The sequence below is a fragment of the Psammomys obesus genome, unplaced genomic scaffold (genome assembly GCF_907164565.1).
Source record: "Psammomys obesus unplaced genomic scaffold, mPsaObe1.curated_primary_1811, whole genome shotgun sequence".
In the NCBI taxonomy this organism is placed as follows: Eukaryota; Metazoa; Chordata; class Mammalia; order Rodentia; family Muridae; genus Psammomys; species Psammomys obesus.
Genome location: NW_026586550.1, coordinates 10672426 through 10691010, shown reverse-complemented (window position 1 = coordinate 10691010; position 18585 = coordinate 10672426). Strand labels below are relative to the sequence as shown.

Here is an 18585-nt window from a genome sequence, read left to right as displayed (position 1 = left end):
GGACCTGAGTTCAGATCCTCGGCACCTATGTAAGAAGCCAATTACGGTGGCACGTACCTGTCATCACAGCACTCAGGGAGGAAGAGACAGGAAGAACCTAGAGCCATACTGGCCAGCCAGTCTTGCCCAGTGAGCAAGTCCAGCTTCAGTGAGAGACCCAGTTTCAAAAAGTCCTCTAGTGAGGGCTAGAAAACGGCTCAGTAGTTAAGAGCAAATTCTCTCGCAGAAGACTATATTAGTTTAGTTCCCAGTACTCATGTCAGGCAGCTCACAACTGCTTGTAAGTTCAGCTCCAAGGGATTTTCTGACCTGCATGGGCACCTGCAATCATGTGCACATACCAAATACAAACATACAGTGAAAAATACATATAGTGAAAAATATTTTAAAAATATAAGGTGGGAGGAGATAAGACATTCAACTAGACCTCTGACCTCCCCAAGTGTGAACACACCTGCGTAAACATGAACACACTTGGAAAGAACCAAAAAATAGTTTAATTTAGAAATAGTACAGTGCTATATAATTATTTTGCAGTATAAAAATAATTGTAAAAGCTTTTTTTCCATTTGTAAGTATATACTACAGATTTTAAAAAGTACATTGATGCTCTAGACTGTACACATTACACATTCCCCAGCCTGGGGCTGTCTCCCTTGGGCTTATCTGTGAGAGAACACAAGAAGCCTGAAACCTTGCCAAGACAATCAGAAGCATTATACCTCCTAACAGAATTGCATGTGCTTCTCTTTAAGTAGCCTTCATGTTTCTGTCTCATTCTTGTAGATTAAAAACTTTTTAAAAAGTAATCTAAAATCCTGTTGTTGGGGGAAGACATCCTTTCCTCAAGACAGTAAAATGTTATAGAGACCACTGAGTAGTCAACTCAAAACACCTCACTGGGAAGTACAACAGCATGAATGAGTGTCTTTCAGGAATGAGGATCTGAATAGCAGTTCGCTAGAAGATGCCAACAGCTCCCAAGAGAGTACGTAAAACAGAGTAAGTTTTACAAGAATGATTCACAGAATGATAGCAGGTTCAGCCACAGCTACCCACCTAGTAGCTTTGACAATGAGAACCAGCGATTACTGAACAAGTGGGAGCAGCAGAACAAGAAACCAAGTAGCTTTGGCATATGGAAATGATGTGGCTTTGTCTCCTGGAGCTCGCTCAGCTCAGTGGTGTCACTTGTACTCTGGACCGGTCAGATCTGAGCCTGATGTAAAAGGTGGCACACTGGCTGCTTTCTGAGTAGAGCTGAAGAACAGCTTAGGACTGCAGGGTGAAGGCTGTGTTCAGCTGCTGGTCCTACTGCATGGGCTGCTGTTACTCTGGACAGGTTTCCCTCCTTTCTGTGCAGCAAAGTACCACCTGCAGCAGGAAGCTGGAGCAGGAGACAGAACTAATGTGTCTAGAAGTTCCTGCACTTCCTCCTTGTCCACACTCTGCTCTATGAGGGTGGGTCTGTATGTTCTAGCTTGTGACACTGTGTACCCCAGACTTAAAGAAGAAAATTACAGTGCATTTAAACAAAGGTGATCTGAGAAAGATATGGGTCTGGTTTCTGCAAATGAGACGTAAGCCCGAGAATACTTGGTTGTAGAAGAAAGTTTATGTAATGACAGCTCAGAGGCACCGGGCTGAGATATGATAAAGAGGCTAGCCATTAGAGGTCACTCAAGGAACCCTGGTTTATAATTGTATCAATAAATCCCTACCATGTGTGCATGTATGTGCAAGATAAACATGTATGTATGCTGGGGAGTGGGGGTGGCGCACACCATTAATCCCAGCACTGGAAAGACAGAAGCAGACAGATTTCTGAGTTTGAGGCCAGCCTGGTCTACAGAATGAGTTCCAAACGGCCAGGGATGCACAGAGAAACCCTATCTTGAAAAAAAAATACTAAAAACAAAACAAATGTGCATATGTATCATGAAACCTTCCCAGCCCTATGTTGAAAACTGATGCTCATTCAGCAGATATATGAAGAAGCTTGTCCTGGCTTTGTTTCCTAAAATACAAGGGAGCAGCAACTCTGAGATTTGTACACCCTCAGAGATGCCAAGTTTTTCCTTTTCCTTTTTAAAAACCTACAGTACTCAACGTGTCCCATTCTAACAAACGCAATGAGCAGCAATTCATTTACTGAGAGAGTGATCCCATAAGCGTACTGTCTACTAATAACTGCAGTTTGGTAGAGGGTCTCCTGGCCATCCTCAATCACACAGCTCGGGAAGCCTCCCCCCAGGGCTCAGAGCTGTGTTCTTCACGGATGGGCTAATGTACAAGCTGACGGAAGATGATCAAACAATGCAATTCTTTAGTACATAGGTACTTGTCATTGCAGCTAGGAGAAAATGTCCTGAACTGCTAACAGAGAAAGAAAAACAAGACTATTACCTATTCTTAAAAGCCAGTAAATTATGAGTATTTTGAGTGATTCTGGAAGGAAGGCACCAGGGAAGTCCAAAGTCCTTTCACCATAGATTACCAGGGAGGTCTTGCTGCCGTTGGCTCAGTCCACACATACCAGCCACTCTTCTTGATGCTCTAAGGGCAAGGAAGTAAATGTCAATCAAACAGGATCCTGGGTCACATACTCAAGTACAGGAAAACAGTACCAACTTGATGTGAGAGAAAGCTGGTCCCTGGCCTGGGCTCGGCTGTTTAGATGGGCACTCTGTTCTCCTTGGCCCATTTCTTCATGATCCTGATTATATACTCCACTTGGGTGTTTCCTGTGCTTCTCAATAAGTGCAGCACTTCTCGGAGGGTCTCTCTGCGGAAAGGTTAGAGAACAAACTGTCACAAGTGAGAAGGAAAACTGTCAATCTCATGACATTGTAGTACATCCCAGTGAGGCATTTGTTTTAATGGATGCTCCACTGAGCATAAGATTACAAAACTGCTAGTTTTCTAAACCTTAGCAATGAGTGGTTTTAACAGATTTGCTCAAAAGAGGTTCAAATATACTAATAAAATAGATGAGAATAGCAGTAAGGACTAAAATTTGGTGAATACCCAGCATTTACACTTTAACTAATTAAAACATGTTTTAACTTAAACTCATTTAATGTAGGCTTGTGTGCGTCCCTTTCTGTGTGTCTGTAGGAGTGAGTTCCTACATGTACACAGGTGCCTGAGGAGGGCAGAAGAGAACAGAACTCTGGCAACTGTGTGGGTATGTCCCTTGTAGTCTTGTTTTCTATTCCTTTTCACTCTGAGGAACTTCCTGCACCTGACTAAGAGCTTTTAGTTAGGATTTTAAGTAGACACAAGGCAGGAAGTAAATTTTGATAATTTGCTTGCAAAGTTATATTTTCTATCCATATGTATTAAGCAATAACATAGTGCATGGAGTTATTTTTAGAACACTGAATTAATGAATTAGTTTTAGCCCAGGTTGATTTTGCTAGCCTTAAGCTCACAATTCTGCTTCAGGATTCCAAGTGCTAGGAATTTATTTTTAAGCATTTTAGTTTTTATTAATATAGAACTACAAGTCTCTTAGTTTTATATAATCAAATACCTTAGCATTTCCTGGAATATAAGAAGGTAGAAGCAAAAAAAGAATTATCAACCATGTTTACTCCATTCCTATTTTCTTGAAGCCTGAATTAGAGAGAAGGAAAAGCCAGTAGGCAGAGAAGAGAGAGGAACTAGAATTGTGAATGGCATTTGTTTATGGAAATGACTGTTCACCTGGAGCCAGAGGTATACCATGCCCTGGATTTGGAGACTCTAGTATACTTAGAATCCCAGTATGTATGACTTAGGGCCATTTGACTCCATAAAATAAGACATTTCTGAAAGAAAATGATTATACAATGTTAACATCTCAATTTCTCTTTTTTTAAAAAGCTTTATTTTATTATGTATACAATGTTCTGCCTGCATGTACACCTCAACGCCAGAAAAGGACACCAATTTTCATTACAGATGGTTGTGAGCCACCATGTGGTTGCTGGGAACTGAACTCAGGACCTCTGGAAGAGCAAACAGTGCTCTTAATCTCTGAGCCATCTCTCCAACCCCCCATTTTCTCTGTCTTTAAGATTTCACCAGAGTGCACACAGGTGACTCTGTTCACTTCTTTACTTACTTGGGCTCTCTCCCAGCTAAAATCATCTGGAAAATGCCCACACAGGCACCCCTTTTGCCTTCCCAGTACTCAGGGTTGGGGTCCAGCCTCTCTAGGACATCAAAAGCTTTGGCTGAATAGTAGAACTGGCCCATCTGCACAAAAGAAAGCATGGTGGTAATATTTAGTCAAGAGGTGGGACAGAATGAAACATAGGGAGTGCATAACAGAATGGGGATGAAGCAAATGCGCGCACACACACACACACACACACACACACACACACACACACACACACACAGATTTTGAGGTAGCAACTTAGGTACATTTCAGTCCCTAGCTAAAGCAGGAGAACCAGAGGTTAGGTGCACAGGTTCATTGAAAGCCACATGTCCTTACTGTCAGTGATAGAACCTTTTGTCTACATACGGTTGAACATTGATGCTGCCTTCAAGACATTGTTTCTTCTATTTCCATTCCACTATTGTGGAAAACTGATGGCTGTCTTGATTAGGTATTTTTCTTTCTTTTTTTTCTATCTACATGTAAATGTCTTTCTTTTTTTTTTTTTCTTTTTTCTTCTTTTTTTTTCCTTTGGTTTTTCGAGATAGAGCTTCTCTGTATAGCCCTGGCTGACCTGGACTAGATTAGTAGACTAGGCTGGCCTAGAACTGAAAGAAATCCACCTGCCTCTGTCTCCCAAGGGCTAGATTAAAGTCACGTACTACCATACTGCCACTGCCCAGATGAATTAGGTATTTTTCAAGTTTCCTCAATACATTACACTAACCTGATCATACTCAATTCAAAACACTGGTCTTTTCCTGATTCTTAGAATTCCTAAAATTCTGCAACAAGTCTAAGAACAAAAATCTCTTAATTCATTTCAACAGATATCTATCCCAAAGACACATTTCCTTAGCCTCCCAGATGTCGCTGAGCATAACTGCTATCTGCCTAGCTGGGTTTTCCAAGGTGGATCCTAAGGCTCCAAGCTGCTGGGTACTCCTCTTCACCCTGTGGATTTGGTCACTCATCCAGCCTACTTCTCAGCCGCTGATAGCATGCCTTGATGTTTACACTGAACTCTCAGCTTTACACTGCACAGGAAAATCACAAACTTCCTGGCATGGTGGCGCATACCTGTGATCCCAGCAATCAGGGATTCATAAGCAGGTGAATCTCTTTGTGTCTGAGGCCAGCCTGGTCTACAGTGCAAGACCTGGAGAGCCAAGGCTACACAGAGAAACCCTGTCTCAAAAATCGCAAGAGTTCAGAAAGAACTAGAAAGGGTGAGCTTATAAGCCTCAGAGGCTGAAAACATTCTAGGCCTAGATTAGACTGCATGAAGGATAGAAGCTTCCAGGACTAGGCCAAGGTTAGCAGACAGAGGCAGTAAGTGTCCAGGATGACAAGTACTTCAGGCAAATAAAAAAGTTTCTTTTACAGTAGGGGTGTTTGCCATATGCATGTCTGTGGACACTGTGGATGTCTGGTGCCCATGAATGCCAGAAGCATCAAATCCTGAGACTGACGTTACAGATGGTTGTGAACCACATGTGGTTTCTGAAAATCAGATCTGGGTCCCTGGAAGAGCAGCAAGTATGCCTCAGTGCAGAGCCACCTCTCTAGCCATCAGTACCTCCAGTTTTACTTTTAAATGATTACAGATCCATAGCACAATGTCACCTGTACCTGTCACAATCAATGGTTGCAGCTTCTATAACTATAGTAAAAAATACCAAAATCAGGACATCTCTGTAGACACTGCTGAGATGATAGTCCTGAGCAGAGTTCCAGTCCTCCCCTACCACCATCCGCTCCTCCATCAACAGAGGTCCCTTGTTCTCAACTGACATCCCTAGCACCTGGAAGCCACTAATTGTTCTTGGTAATGTTGTCACTGATAATGTTGTATTTTCAAGATTTTTTTATATGTTATAAAATACAAAACTGATTTTTTTTAACTCAGCACAACATTCTTGATATTCCTTATAAATTTGGAGAGATTCCCTCCTCAAAATTTGATTTGGATGTTAAGACTGATGATGCTCCCCACATAAGGAAAATGAAAATGTTTCCTATCTGTGTCATTGAGATCACCAAATTTTAAATAATTAATTAAATTAATTAATTTTTTTTTCCCCGAGACAGGATTCCTCTATGTAGAGCTGTCCTGGCACTCACTCTGTAGACCAGGCTGGCCTCAAACTCACAGAGATCTGCCTCCGTCTGCCTCCCGGGTGCTGAGATAAACGGTGTGCACCACCATCATCACCCAGCTCAATTGTTGGTTTTGTTTTTCTTTTTTTTTCTGAAACACAGTTTCTCTGTGTAGCCTTGGCTATCCTGGAACTAGTTCTATACCCCAAGCTGGCCTCAAACTCAGAGATCCATCTGCCTATGCCTCCTAAGTGCCAAGTGGTAGTGTGTGCCACCACTGCCCAGCAAGTTTTAAATAATTTATTTATTTATTGTGGCATTGAGCATGGTAGACAAACACTCTACCACTCACCCATATTCCCAGCTTTACAACTAAGGGAGGGAGGGACAGACCGAGACTAAGAAAGCAGAAAGAGGTGTGCATGTGACTGCCCACATGCCACAGTGCCCACAGCAAGATTAGAGGACAACTGTCAGGAGATGGTTCTCTCCTTCCAAACTCACATCATCAGGTGTCTTGGCGGCAGTTGCCTTTACACGATAAGTCATCTTGCTAGCCCCTAACCTCACCGTTTTGAACGTTTCATGTTTCTTTTTCTTTGAAACAGGTTCTTGAAATTTGTATATAACCCAGGCTGTCTCCACTTCCCAAGTGCTGAGATGAGAAGCATGTGCCACCAAGCCTAGCTAATTAGTAGGCTGATGGTGAGGCCTAACCTGTCTTCAGGTGACATGCTTCTCAAATTTCAGAACCAAATTTCTGTCCATCAGCTGAATGTTTCTATGCAGACAGTAGCTGAGACTTCATGGCCTTGGAAGTCTGAAGCCTTCTAAATCACAGTTTATACGCAGATGAGACTCTGAAATGTTAACCCACTCCCGGGTTCACATAATTCATAAAAAGATGACATTTCTGATGTTATGGTGCAATCTTCTTACCAATAGCTAGTCAGTCTCTAGAATTAATATTCAGCTTATGCCACGTGATGCTGATCCTCACTTTTCCCTTTCCTGTCACCCAAACTCACCTTGTAACAGTCATTGGCAATGAGCTGTAAGAGGCTGAAGGACTCGCTGGAGGTTTCCATCTTGAGATAAAGTTCCCAAGCTAGCCTTGGTTTCTTATTCATGATGTCTACAAAACAAACAAACAAAAGAACCCAATTGTGTTATAATTTATGACAGTGCCTGAAGATAATACCTAAGCTACAAATGGTAGAGTAGTCCTGTATTCCCATCACTTGAGAGGCTGGAGGCTGGAGTTGAAGAACAGCTTAGGTATTTTTAAACTTAATTTATATTTATGTGTGTGTTCTTGGAGGCAAGAGGGCACTGGAGCCTCTAAAGCCGGAGTAGCAGGAGGTCGTGAGCCCAGGGACTGAATTCTGCCCTCTCAAAGGTCAACAGGCAATCTTACATGGAGCCGTCAGTCACCTCAGCTCCCAGGCTCAGGCTGCACACTTGCCGTTCTAGGGACCTGGATTTCTGCCTCTCAGATTCAAAAAGGGGGTGAAATACCGCTTCCATGGAGAGCCTGCAATGCTGCCATCTAACTAGCTCCTTACCAGAATGAGAGCAAACCCGAAATATTTAAAATTTCTATAATTATTGTTAGACTGAGTTGATTTCTAAAAGTTCCCACTTTGCTAAAGAACATGGTCATTACTCATTCAATCTTGCTCACAGTTTCACCTCATAGAATCTGTTAGCCAAGTGTCATGGTCCATGCTTGTAATTCCAGCTTTTGGGAGACAAATTAATGGGATCATGAGTTTAAGGCCAGCCTGGGATATAGAATGAGACTGCCTGAAAATACTACTAGCACCACCAAGAAGAAGAAGAATAGGTAAAATGCTAAGTGCTAAATGCTAAAATGTTCTGTGACTATAAAAACATATTGAAAAATTTTTTAAATTAAATTTTTATTTTTTATATTAATTACAGTTTATTCACTTTGTATCCCAGCTGTAGCCCTCTCCCTCATTTCCTCCCAATCCCATCCTCTCTCCCTCATCTCCTCCCTGCCCCTCCCCAAGTCCACTGATAGGGGAGGTTCTTCTCCCCTTCCATCTGACCCTAGCTTATCAGGTCTCATTAGGACTGGCTGCATTGTCTTCCTTTGTGGCCTGGCAAGGCTGCTCCCCATCAAAGAATAACTTTAAAAGGTTTGTGTGTGTATGTGTGTGTGTGTTGCGTGTTGGGAATGAGAGGCATGTGCCAGGGTGCATGTATGATGACCAGTTCTCTTCCACCTTTATGTGGTTTCCTTGAGACAAGTGCTTGTCTACTGAGGCATCTCAGTGGCCCTGGTGCATATTTTAAATCTGACTGGATGGTAACAATGTCTATCCAAGGGATTATATAAACTCAGGTCTGACACTTGTACCCAGATGAAGCACCATAAATAGATTCTGAATCCCCACCTTAGTTCTCTTTCCTTTACTTCTGTGCTTCCCCTATTTGAAATCTATTTTTAACTCAGTAGGCCACCTCTGCTGTACCCTGTTTTTATTATTTTGTTTGTTTGCTTATTTATTTTGTTTTTTTTTTTTTGAGACAGGGTTTCTCTGTACTCTTGGCTGTCCTAGAACTCGCTCTTAGACCAGGCTGGCCTTGACCCACAGAGATCAGCCTGCCTCTGCCTTCCAAATGCTGGTATTAACGGTGTAGGCTAACACTGTTGGCTTATTTTTTATTATTTATAACCCACAGAATCAACTAACCTGGGCTCACAGAGAGACTGAACCAAAAACCAGGGGTTTGCATGGGTCTGATTTAGTCGTCACAAGGCTGTCCCTGACTCTTTTGCCTGCTTTGGGGCTCTTCCTACTGGGTTGCCTCATCCAGACTTAATATGAGGGAAGGTGCCTAGTCTCATTGCAACTTTAATATGCCATGTTTGGTTGATATCCCTGGGAGGCCTGCCCCTTTCTGAAGGGACATAGAGGAGTGGAATGAGGCGGGGTGGGGAAAGGGGATGGTGGAGAGGAGAACTGGGAGGGGAAATTGGTTGGTTGAGATGTAATATAGAAGAGAAGAATACACTGAAAAGATTATTTTTTTATTCCTGGAACTGGAGTTATAAGCCCGAGGGAACCACCTGATGTGGATGCTGGGATCAATCTCATCCTCTGGAAGGGCAGTGAACACACCTGACTACCAAACCACCTCTCTAGTCCAGATTAGCTGTTCAAACAAAACTAAAACAACAACAAAAAACACAAAAAGATTTCACTCTGTAGTTCTGGATAGCCTAGAACTCAATATATAGACTAGAAGAGCTTTGAACTCACGACGACCTACCTCCTTCTGTCTCTCAACCAGCTTTCTTTCCTTCCTTCCTTTCTTTTTCTTCCTTCCTTTCTTTTTCTTTCTTCTTCCTTCTCTCCCTCTGTTCTTTCCTTTTTTCTTCCTTTCTTTTCCTTCCTTTCTTCCCTCCTTCTTTCTTTATCTGATGTATCTCAGATAAAAACTCACCATGGAGCCAAGCATGGCCTTGAACATCAGACTTTCTGATTTCCCTTTAGGTAATGCTGGGCTTTTGGTTTTATTTGTTTTCATATCTGTTTAATTTTTTAAAATTGGCATTCTCAAAGACCATAAGTGTAGCTATAATTATGGGTCTGATGGTCTCAGCTTCCTGAATGCTAGTATTGTTTTAGGTTATCCGACAGGATTCCATTCTCCCTTCAGCTGGAGATGCTTATCGCCTCTCTTTGTTTTTATTGTCCACCCTTTATATTTACTTTTTCCTCTTACATCTTTTTCTGTTGCTCAGACCAATTATTAGTCTTATGCAGTTTATTTCCCTACTGTCCCTACCATTAATAACTGGTATCTTGGCACACAATGTACTATTCTTGTTCATTTACTCCACTGAAACTATTGGAGTGGAAGAGGCAGTTGCTTTTAATACACTTGCTGTATTTTTGTGGCAGGCATATCCACAGGTTAGAGTTGTTTCTTCAGTTAATGTTCGACTCTTAGCACAGAGCTGGATAATGGCCTAGTGCTCAGAGCATGTGGTCTGAGGGCTTAGTCACTGAGCTACACTCTAGGACCAGAAGAAAAGAAACAACATCTCAACTCTACCATAACCTAGAACCTCTTGAACACGGAAAATACTTTCATGGAAACAATACAAGTAAATAAAAAACAAAATCCAACAGAAAACAAAATCCCAGGTGTGCAAATCCCAATGCAGAGCTGGGTACGGTGGTATATGCCTTTCATCCAGCACTTGGGAGGTAGGGGCTTGTGGACTCTGTAAATTACAGGACAGAGTCTATCCTATAGTGACCACCTGGTCTATACAGTGAGTTCCAAGACAGCCAGAGCCACATAGTGAGACTGTGCTTCAAAAGAACAAAACAAAACAAAATCAAAAGTCTCAATGCAGAAACATAAAAACTGAAATATCAAGACAATACAATTACTCTAAAAATAATTTCACAGTAATGGAATCCAGTGAGAGCTAAAGTAAATTAGGTGAGATCCTAGATAAAGAATTCAAAAGAATAAATATGAGAACATTTATTGAAATCAAAGAGGATATGAATAATCATCTGAGTGAAATCAAAGAAAACAAATAGCTGAGTAAAGAAATCAGTATAAGAGGCTGAAAAGATAAGCCAGTTAAGAGAACTGGCTGCTTTTCCTGAGGACTCAAGATTCTGCTCCCTGAACCACATGGTAACTCACAACTGTCTGTTACTGTCTGTATTCCCAGTTCCAGGAGATCTAATGCCCTCTTCTGGCGTCTTCAGGCACTGTATTCACAGACTGTATACACAAATACACAAAAAAAGAAAAAGAGACTAAAAAAAAAAAAAAAGACCTAAATTGTTAAAAAAAATTAAGTGAATTTAAATATATAAAAAGGAATTCATAAGAATAAATATGGTGAAACAATTTAAAACTTTGTAAGTTAAAATTTCAGTAAGTTATAAAAAAATTCAATGGAAAGCCCAAGTCCTGATACTGTCTTTCATAGGACTCAGGGAGAAAGTAGATGAATGTAGCTAATCTTGGTTATCATCTTGACTGTATAGAATCAACTAAAACACAAGATTCTGAGCATGACTGTGAGGGGTTTTCTTAAACGGATTATTTGAAGCCGGAAGCCTCACATTAAATGTTGGCCACACCTTCAGGTAGCAACCTATATAAAAGCACTTGAAAAAGGAAGCATTTGCTTTTCACCTGCTCACCCTCCCTCTCACTGACAAGTTCATCTGTCCTACTGCTGATCCTTGCCTGTATTAGAACCAATGTATTTAGGATTCCAAAGATCAGCAGCTCCCTAGGAACCCTCTAGGCTTCCAGTGCCAGCTTGGGAGAATGCTGAGATATTCGGCTTTGGGCATGGAGCCACTACCAGATTTCAGCTTTTCCACTATGAGAGGAATCACTGTTGGACTACATGGGCCTGAGCTTGTAAAGAAGTATAGCAAATCAGACATATGACATAGGTGTGTGTTCTATGTGTGTAAGTGTGTGTACATCCTCTCAGTTCTGTTCTGTTAAGAGAACCATGATTAATGCAGTGAACATTCATATATCAATAAAAATAAAGTATTAATGGGAGATGAAAAATGAGATATATGGGACATAATTAAAAGACTTAATACATCATTCATGGGCATAAAACAGAGAGACATTGAAGACAAAGAAAAACATATATTCAATATGATCACAGTGGGAAAATGTGAAAAATCTAGGGAAAGAGATGTCCATCTAGGAAGCTTTTAGAATGCCAAGAAGACAGGACCAGAAAAGAACCTCTAAGTCATAGTTAAAACACTAAACATAGAGAGCCCAAAGAAACCCCAGAAGCTTCAAGGGAGAAGCATGAAGTCACATGTAAAGACAATTCCATCAAACAGGAGGAACTTCTGCAACAGAAATTCTAATAGTAAAAAAATTCATGGAATGACATATTTCAAAATTTCAAAGGCAATAATTGCCAACCCAGAGTACTATATTTAGCAAAGCTATGCTTATAATTGAAAAAAGAAAAATTTGCCATGATAAATACAAACTGAAGGAATTTATGTTCACTAAAGTGAAACTATAGAAGAAGGTGGAAGGCATCAAATACACTGAAAAAAAAAAAAAAAAACCAAAAAACCCATAACATTATGCTAAGGGGCTGGAGAGATGGCTCAGAGGTTAAAAGCACTGCCTGTTCTTCCAAAAAGGTCCTGAGTTCAATTCCCAGCAACCACATGGTAGCTCACAACTGTCTGTAATGAGATACGCTCTCTTCCGTCCTGCAGGCATACATGCAGGCAGAGTACTGCATAAATACATTAATACATCTTAAACAATTTCTAAATGGGGAAAACTCAAAGACTTTCCTCTAAAACCAGCAATACTATTAGGTGTCCATTTTCTCCACCCTTTAAAACTTTTTAATTTATTAAAACTGTCTCCACTCTTCTTCAATATAGTCCTTGAGGTCTTAGCTAGAGCAATAAAACAATAGAAACAAATAAGAGAATAGTAATAAGAAATGAGTAGTCCCATTACCGCTACTTGCAGATGGTATGATCTTATATATCAGAAACCCTAAAAATTTTATCAGGAAACTTTTTAGGCTGATTAACACTTTCTACAAAGTATCAGCATACAAAAATCAACTTGAAAACAAACAAACAAAAAAAAACAGCTTTTCTATATATCAGTAACAAACTTTCCAAGAAATAAATCAGGAAAACAACCCCATTTATAATAGCTTTAAAGACAACACAACAATTGGGAACAAACTTAACCAAGAAACCTACAAGAGACCTATACAATGAAATTTTAAGCAGTAAAGAAAAAAAAAAACAAAAAACAAAAAACAAAGAAACAAACAAAAAACACTAGAAAATCAAAGAACCCCCTATGGTCCTGAGTCAGCCAAACAAAAATGGCTTTATTACCAAAAACAATAAACAGATTCAAGGCAATTGCCACAAAAATTCCAATGACATTCCTCACAGAAACAGAAAAAAAAATGCTAAAATTCACATGTAAATACAAAAGGGTACCTGCACAAAAACACACATATAACTCAATGGAATAGAATAATGGACCCATAATTAAATCTATATACTGTTATGGCCATTTGAGTTTGACAAAGGTGTCAAAATATAAATTGGGGAAATAGAGCCTTTTCAACAAATGATGCTGGCGGAAGTGGATATCCACATAAAGAAGAATGAAATTAGATCCCTATCTATTACTTTACTTAAAAATATGGATCAAAGACCTTAACCTAAGACCTGAAACTCTAAAACTGTTAGAAGAAAACACAGGGAAAACACTCCAAGATGTAGGCATAGGCAAGGTCTTCTCAAAAGCACTCCAATAGCTTAACAACTGAGGCCAAGACTGAACAAATGGGATTTCATGAATTGAAAGGTCTCTGTGCAGCCTAGGAAACATCTGAGTAAAGAAAGCCCACAGAAAGGCCAAAATAATGGTTTAGCTATACCCTATGGAGGATTAACATCTGTAATATGCAAAAAGCTCCCAAAACCCAAAATACCAAAATCTAAATAGCAAACCAATAAATGGGTAATAAAGTTAACAGACAGTTCTCAGAATATAAGGTATAATGACAAATAAGCATATGAAAAATATTCAGCATCCTTAGCTTTCAGGGAAATGGAAATCAAAACCACATGTGAGTCCATCTCTTCCTGGTCAGAATGGCTATCAAACAAAATAAGTACTGGAGAGTGTAGAGAGAAGGGAGCCTTTACACACAGCTAGTGGGGACATAAATTAGCCCATTAGATGCAGAAGTCAAGTATGAAGATTCCTCAAAGTCTCTAAATAGCGGGGTATTGTTAGAGTGGTCCAATACTCACCTGCCATGCACAAGGCTCCAGGTTTGAGCCCTAGCACCACAAAATAACAAAGCAAGACGATCTAGAATAGAACTATGCTATGATTCCAGGTCCTTGCACCACAGACACTTGCACACCATGTTCATTGGGCATTATTCATAGTAACTATGTTACGCACGTGCGCGCACACACACAATATAAAGAACAATGTGTACAACTTAGAAAATGTACAACTTGAAAGTTTAACATATGAAAACTTAGACAAATAAATGCCTTCTCTTATTTGTGGATCCTAGATTTTGTAAAGATTCACAAGACCATTTTTCCATGTGATAGGAAAGCAGAGGGGAGATGGAAATGGAGGAAACTATGGGAAAGCATGTGGAGAGGACATGTCAAAGAATATGATATACTTGAAGTTGTCTTGATGAAACCTGGTGCTATGTACAATTAATATAGGCAAAAATCTGGGAAAAGAGGAAGAAGACACAATAGAGAGAGAGAGAGAGAGAGAGAGAGAGAGAGAGACTTATTACAGGTTATCAATGAACAAAAATTACATTTTGGCATGTTGCTACTTTTCAGGCTTGAACAGGCAAAATCAGTGTGACAGCATCTTCTCTACTGGATGCTTTAGTGACACTGGAAGAACCCGGAATCTGTTTGCAACAGCAGTGGAGTGTTAGTGTGGAACAGCGGAACTGCGGAACTAATCCCGGGTGAAGTCACCCGTCACAGGCACATGGCAGCTCTTACCAGGAGCATAGCAGCCCTTAATCTCAGTGTCTACTCATCCTACGGAACACAAACAACTGTAGAAAATGCTTAATGTGATTTCCAAACAGATTACATGATGGAGAAGAAAAAGAGGATTCTTGTAATGCTGCAAAAGAGAACTTACAGCAGCGAGCTAACCAACTGAGGTAAATGTAATCATTTTTCAACTTCTCACTTTGGATCAAGAGGAAAACCTATGAAAGAAAAGAAAGGGAATAAACATGAGGCTGGATATACAATGAAGATGGAATTATCAACTAGACCAGGCTGCTGATAATGTAGCCTTATATTTTAATAGTAAAACTGAAGAGTTAAAGGAAAACATTAATGATTATAAAATCTATATGTTTAATAACACTATATTTTTTAAAGATCTGCTTTTTATTTATGGGCATGCATGTGACCTTGGTTGAGTGTATGCATACCATGAACATGCAAAAGCCCAGAGAACAGTAGAGGGTGTCAGACTCCCTGCAATTCAGATTACAGGCAGTTACAAGCCACCACAAAGGTGCTGGGAACTCAACTCTAGTCTTCTGCAAAAGCAATAAGTGCTCATAATGGCTGAGCCATCTCTCCAGGCTTATACTGTACTTTTTAATGTAAGCCGCAATGAAACAAATTAAAATTACTTATTTACTCTGAGCGTGTGTGTGCACGCACATGTGCCCAAGCATTCACACACATGCATGAGAGTACAAGGTACATGTGTAACACGATGTACATTTGGAGACCAGAAGACAACTTTCAGAAGCTGGCTCTTGCCTTCTCCCTTGCTGAAGCAGGCCTTTCATTTTGCTGCTGCAATGCTGCATAGCCCAGGCTAGCTGGCCTGCAAGCTTCCAGGCAGGCCTTGTGTTTCTGCCTCCCATGGGCAAGAGTTCTACCACAGCCAGTTTTTCGTGCCGGTTCTAGGGATGCCCTTGGGTCAGCAGGCTTGCGTAGCTAGCTCCTGAACTCACTGGGCCACCTCTCTGGACTGTTCTGGTGTTTTGTTTTGAGGCTGACTGGTCTACTACTAAGCTCTCACCGGGTTTATAGGAATGGGGTACTAGTCCCTAGCTAAATCAACCTTTAACAGTCCTTTAACCTTGACCATTTTATTTTAGTGAGAAGAATCTAAGGATGCTTTTAGATACAATCGTTCAAACGCCTTTAAAAGCAGGCACCTTAATAAGTGTTATCACTCTAAAGAAATAGAAAAGTAGGTACTCACCTCTTCACCCTCACTGGTATTGCCTGTTGCAGCTTTGGCTTGGGCATAATTAAAGTTAAAGATGTCATCATTATAGAAGTAACTCTGAAAAATGTGCCAGAACAGCCACACTGAATTTTAATAATGTAAAATACAAAGACATCAGCTACACTAACTAAACAATCTTTTTAAAAGTGTATTATGGCTCAGTATGGTGCCATGCACCTTTAATCCCAGCACTCAAGAGACAGAAGCAGGCAGATTTCTGATTATGAGGCCAGTCTGGTCTATATGATGAAGTCCAGGCAAGCCAGGATGACACAGTCACCTGTCTCTCAAATTAAAAAAAAAAAAAAATTAGTGTGTGTGTTCTTGTGTGCGCATGCATGATATGTGGGTGTGTGGTGGTAGTAGGGTAGTATGTAATGTATGTGCCATGGGACATGTGGAGGTCAAAGGCCAATTTTGTAGTTCAGCTCTAGCTCTTTCCTTCTATTACCTTTACTTGAGTTCTTGAATTCAAGCCTCAGATCACCAGGCCTTTTTTTTTTTTTTTTTTTTTAATTCCTGCTCCCATAGAAATAATCTTAAGGAATTAAGCTAGATGTGATGGCACATGCCTTTAATTCCTGAAACTGGGAGGCAGAGGCAGGTGGATCTCTGTGAGTTCAAGGCTAGCCTGGTATACACAGAGTGAGTTCCACGACAGCCAGAACGACATAAAGAAACCATGTCTCAAAAAAAAATGTAGATTAATTCTTTGATGCCATAAATACTACCAGAGAAAAGGGGCTATCTATAAACTGATAACTTTTGAGGGGGATAAGTAACTGTGATTGGCCTTGAACTCATTTTTTATTGCTGTTTTGAGACCAGGTCTTACTATGTAGCTCTGGCTATCCTGGGACTCACTATGTAGAGGCTGGTTTTGAACTCATAGAGATCAGCTTGCCTCTGCCTACTGAGTGCTGGGATTAAAGGCATGTGCCACCTTGCCCAGTTTAGCCTTAAGCTCTTAGTTCTCCTGCCTAAACCATCATTTCCGTCTAATACTGCACGTAGAATGTTGAACGTATAAAGTATTGATAATCCATACTGACCTTGAAAGAGTTGAGGTAAATCAAGACATCATCAAATTGTTTAAGCAGGAAGAAACAGGAAGCCATGCACTGCCTCCCTGGTATTGTATCTAAAATGGAGTTGAAGGAAGGGAGAAGAAATGGAAATTCATGAAACAGAAGTTGTCTTTAGTTAAAATTTGAGTTACTGTAGGATTCAGAAACAAGAACACAGCTGGAAGTGCTTGTGCATGCCTTTAATCCCAGCACCAGGAGGCAGAGGCAGCCTGGTCTATATAGCCAGTTCTAGACTAGCCAGGGCTACACAGAGAAGCCCTGTCTAAAATAAAATAATGAATTCTTTTTTTAAATATTTTTTTTATTTTTAAATAATTTTATACATTCACTTGTATCCCAGCTGTAGCCCTCTCCCTCTTTCCCTTCCAAACCTCCCCTCCCTCCCTCATGTCCTCCCTGCCCCCTTCCGAGTCCACTGAGAGGGGGTGTCCTCCTCTCCTTCCGTCTGGCCCTAGCTTATCAGGTATCTTCAGGATGGTTGCAATGTCCTTATCTGTGACCTAGCGAGGCTGCTCCTCCATCAGCGGGGAGGGGAAGCTCATGAGTTCATGTCAGAAACAATTCCTGTCCCTCTTACTAGGTAACCCACTTGGATACTGAGCTGCCATGGGCTATGTCTGAGCAGGGGTTGTAGGTTATATCAATGCATGGTCCTTGGTTGGATAAACAGTCTCATAGAAGACCCCTGTGCTCAGATATATTTGGACCTTGTGGGGCTCCCTGTCCCCTCTAGGCTATACTATTTCCTCCTTCCTTCATATGATTCCCTACACTCTGCTGAAGGCTTGGTTATGGGTCTCAGCATCTGCTTTGATATACTACTAGGTAGGCTCTTTCAGTTGGGATATCTTTCTAAGTCCCGATTCTGAAACTGTAAAGTCTGCTGGCCCCAGATCCTAGGGCCACCTCTCAGGGTCCACAACAAACACACCCACTACAAGTACATTGGATTCCCTAGACTGCCATTATGAGGCTTTGCTTTATGCAGTTCCAATACACACTTTTTGCTTGTTTTTCAAGATAGGGTTTCTCTGGCTCTGTCCTGGACTCACTTTGTAGAGCAGGCTGGCCTTGAACTCCTCTGCCTCTTGATGCCTCCCAAGTACTGGTATTAAAAGCATGCACCATTGCGCCCAGTTTATTTATACATTTTGAATTGTGTGTATATGAATGTGGCCATGAATCTGCCATAGTGTGCATGCAGAGGTCAGAGGACAAGTTGTAGTTGTTTTTCTCCTTCTATCCTGTGGGTTTTGGCCAACAAACTCAGGTCATTAGGTTTGTTGGTGAATGTCTTTACCTACTGACTCAGCTCACTGGCCCTTCTTTTTCTTTTTAAAAATTATTTATTTATTTATTTATTTATTTATTTATTTATTTATTTATTTA

General features: G+C 40.7%; 1 protein-coding gene across 2 annotated transcripts in view; it reads right to left on the bottom strand.

Moving 5' to 3' along the window:
* Nucleotides 1-479: 479 nt before the first annotated feature.
* Ift56 (intraflagellar transport 56) overlaps nt 480-18585 on the bottom strand; it is a 51813-nt gene continuing 33707 nt past the window's right edge. Inside the window, exons 13-19 of one of the 2 annotated variants that reach the window (XM_055602166.1) lie at nt 17161-17249; nt 16082-16165; nt 14990-15059; nt 7279-7385; nt 4109-4242; nt 2632-2785; nt 480-2556 (exon numbers count right to left, since the gene is read on the bottom strand). In XM_055602166.1, coding sequence (XP_055458141.1) covers nt 2674-2785; nt 4109-4242; nt 7279-7385; nt 14990-15059; nt 16082-16165; nt 17161-17249 — 596 coding nt within the window. In that variant the 3' untranslated portion in view covers nt 480-2556; nt 2632-2673. Of the gene's footprint in view, nt 2786-4108; nt 4243-7278; nt 7386-14989; nt 15060-16081; nt 16166-17160; nt 17250-18585 lie in introns of both variants that reach the window. The other variant, XM_055602165.1, reaches the window with a different exon arrangement.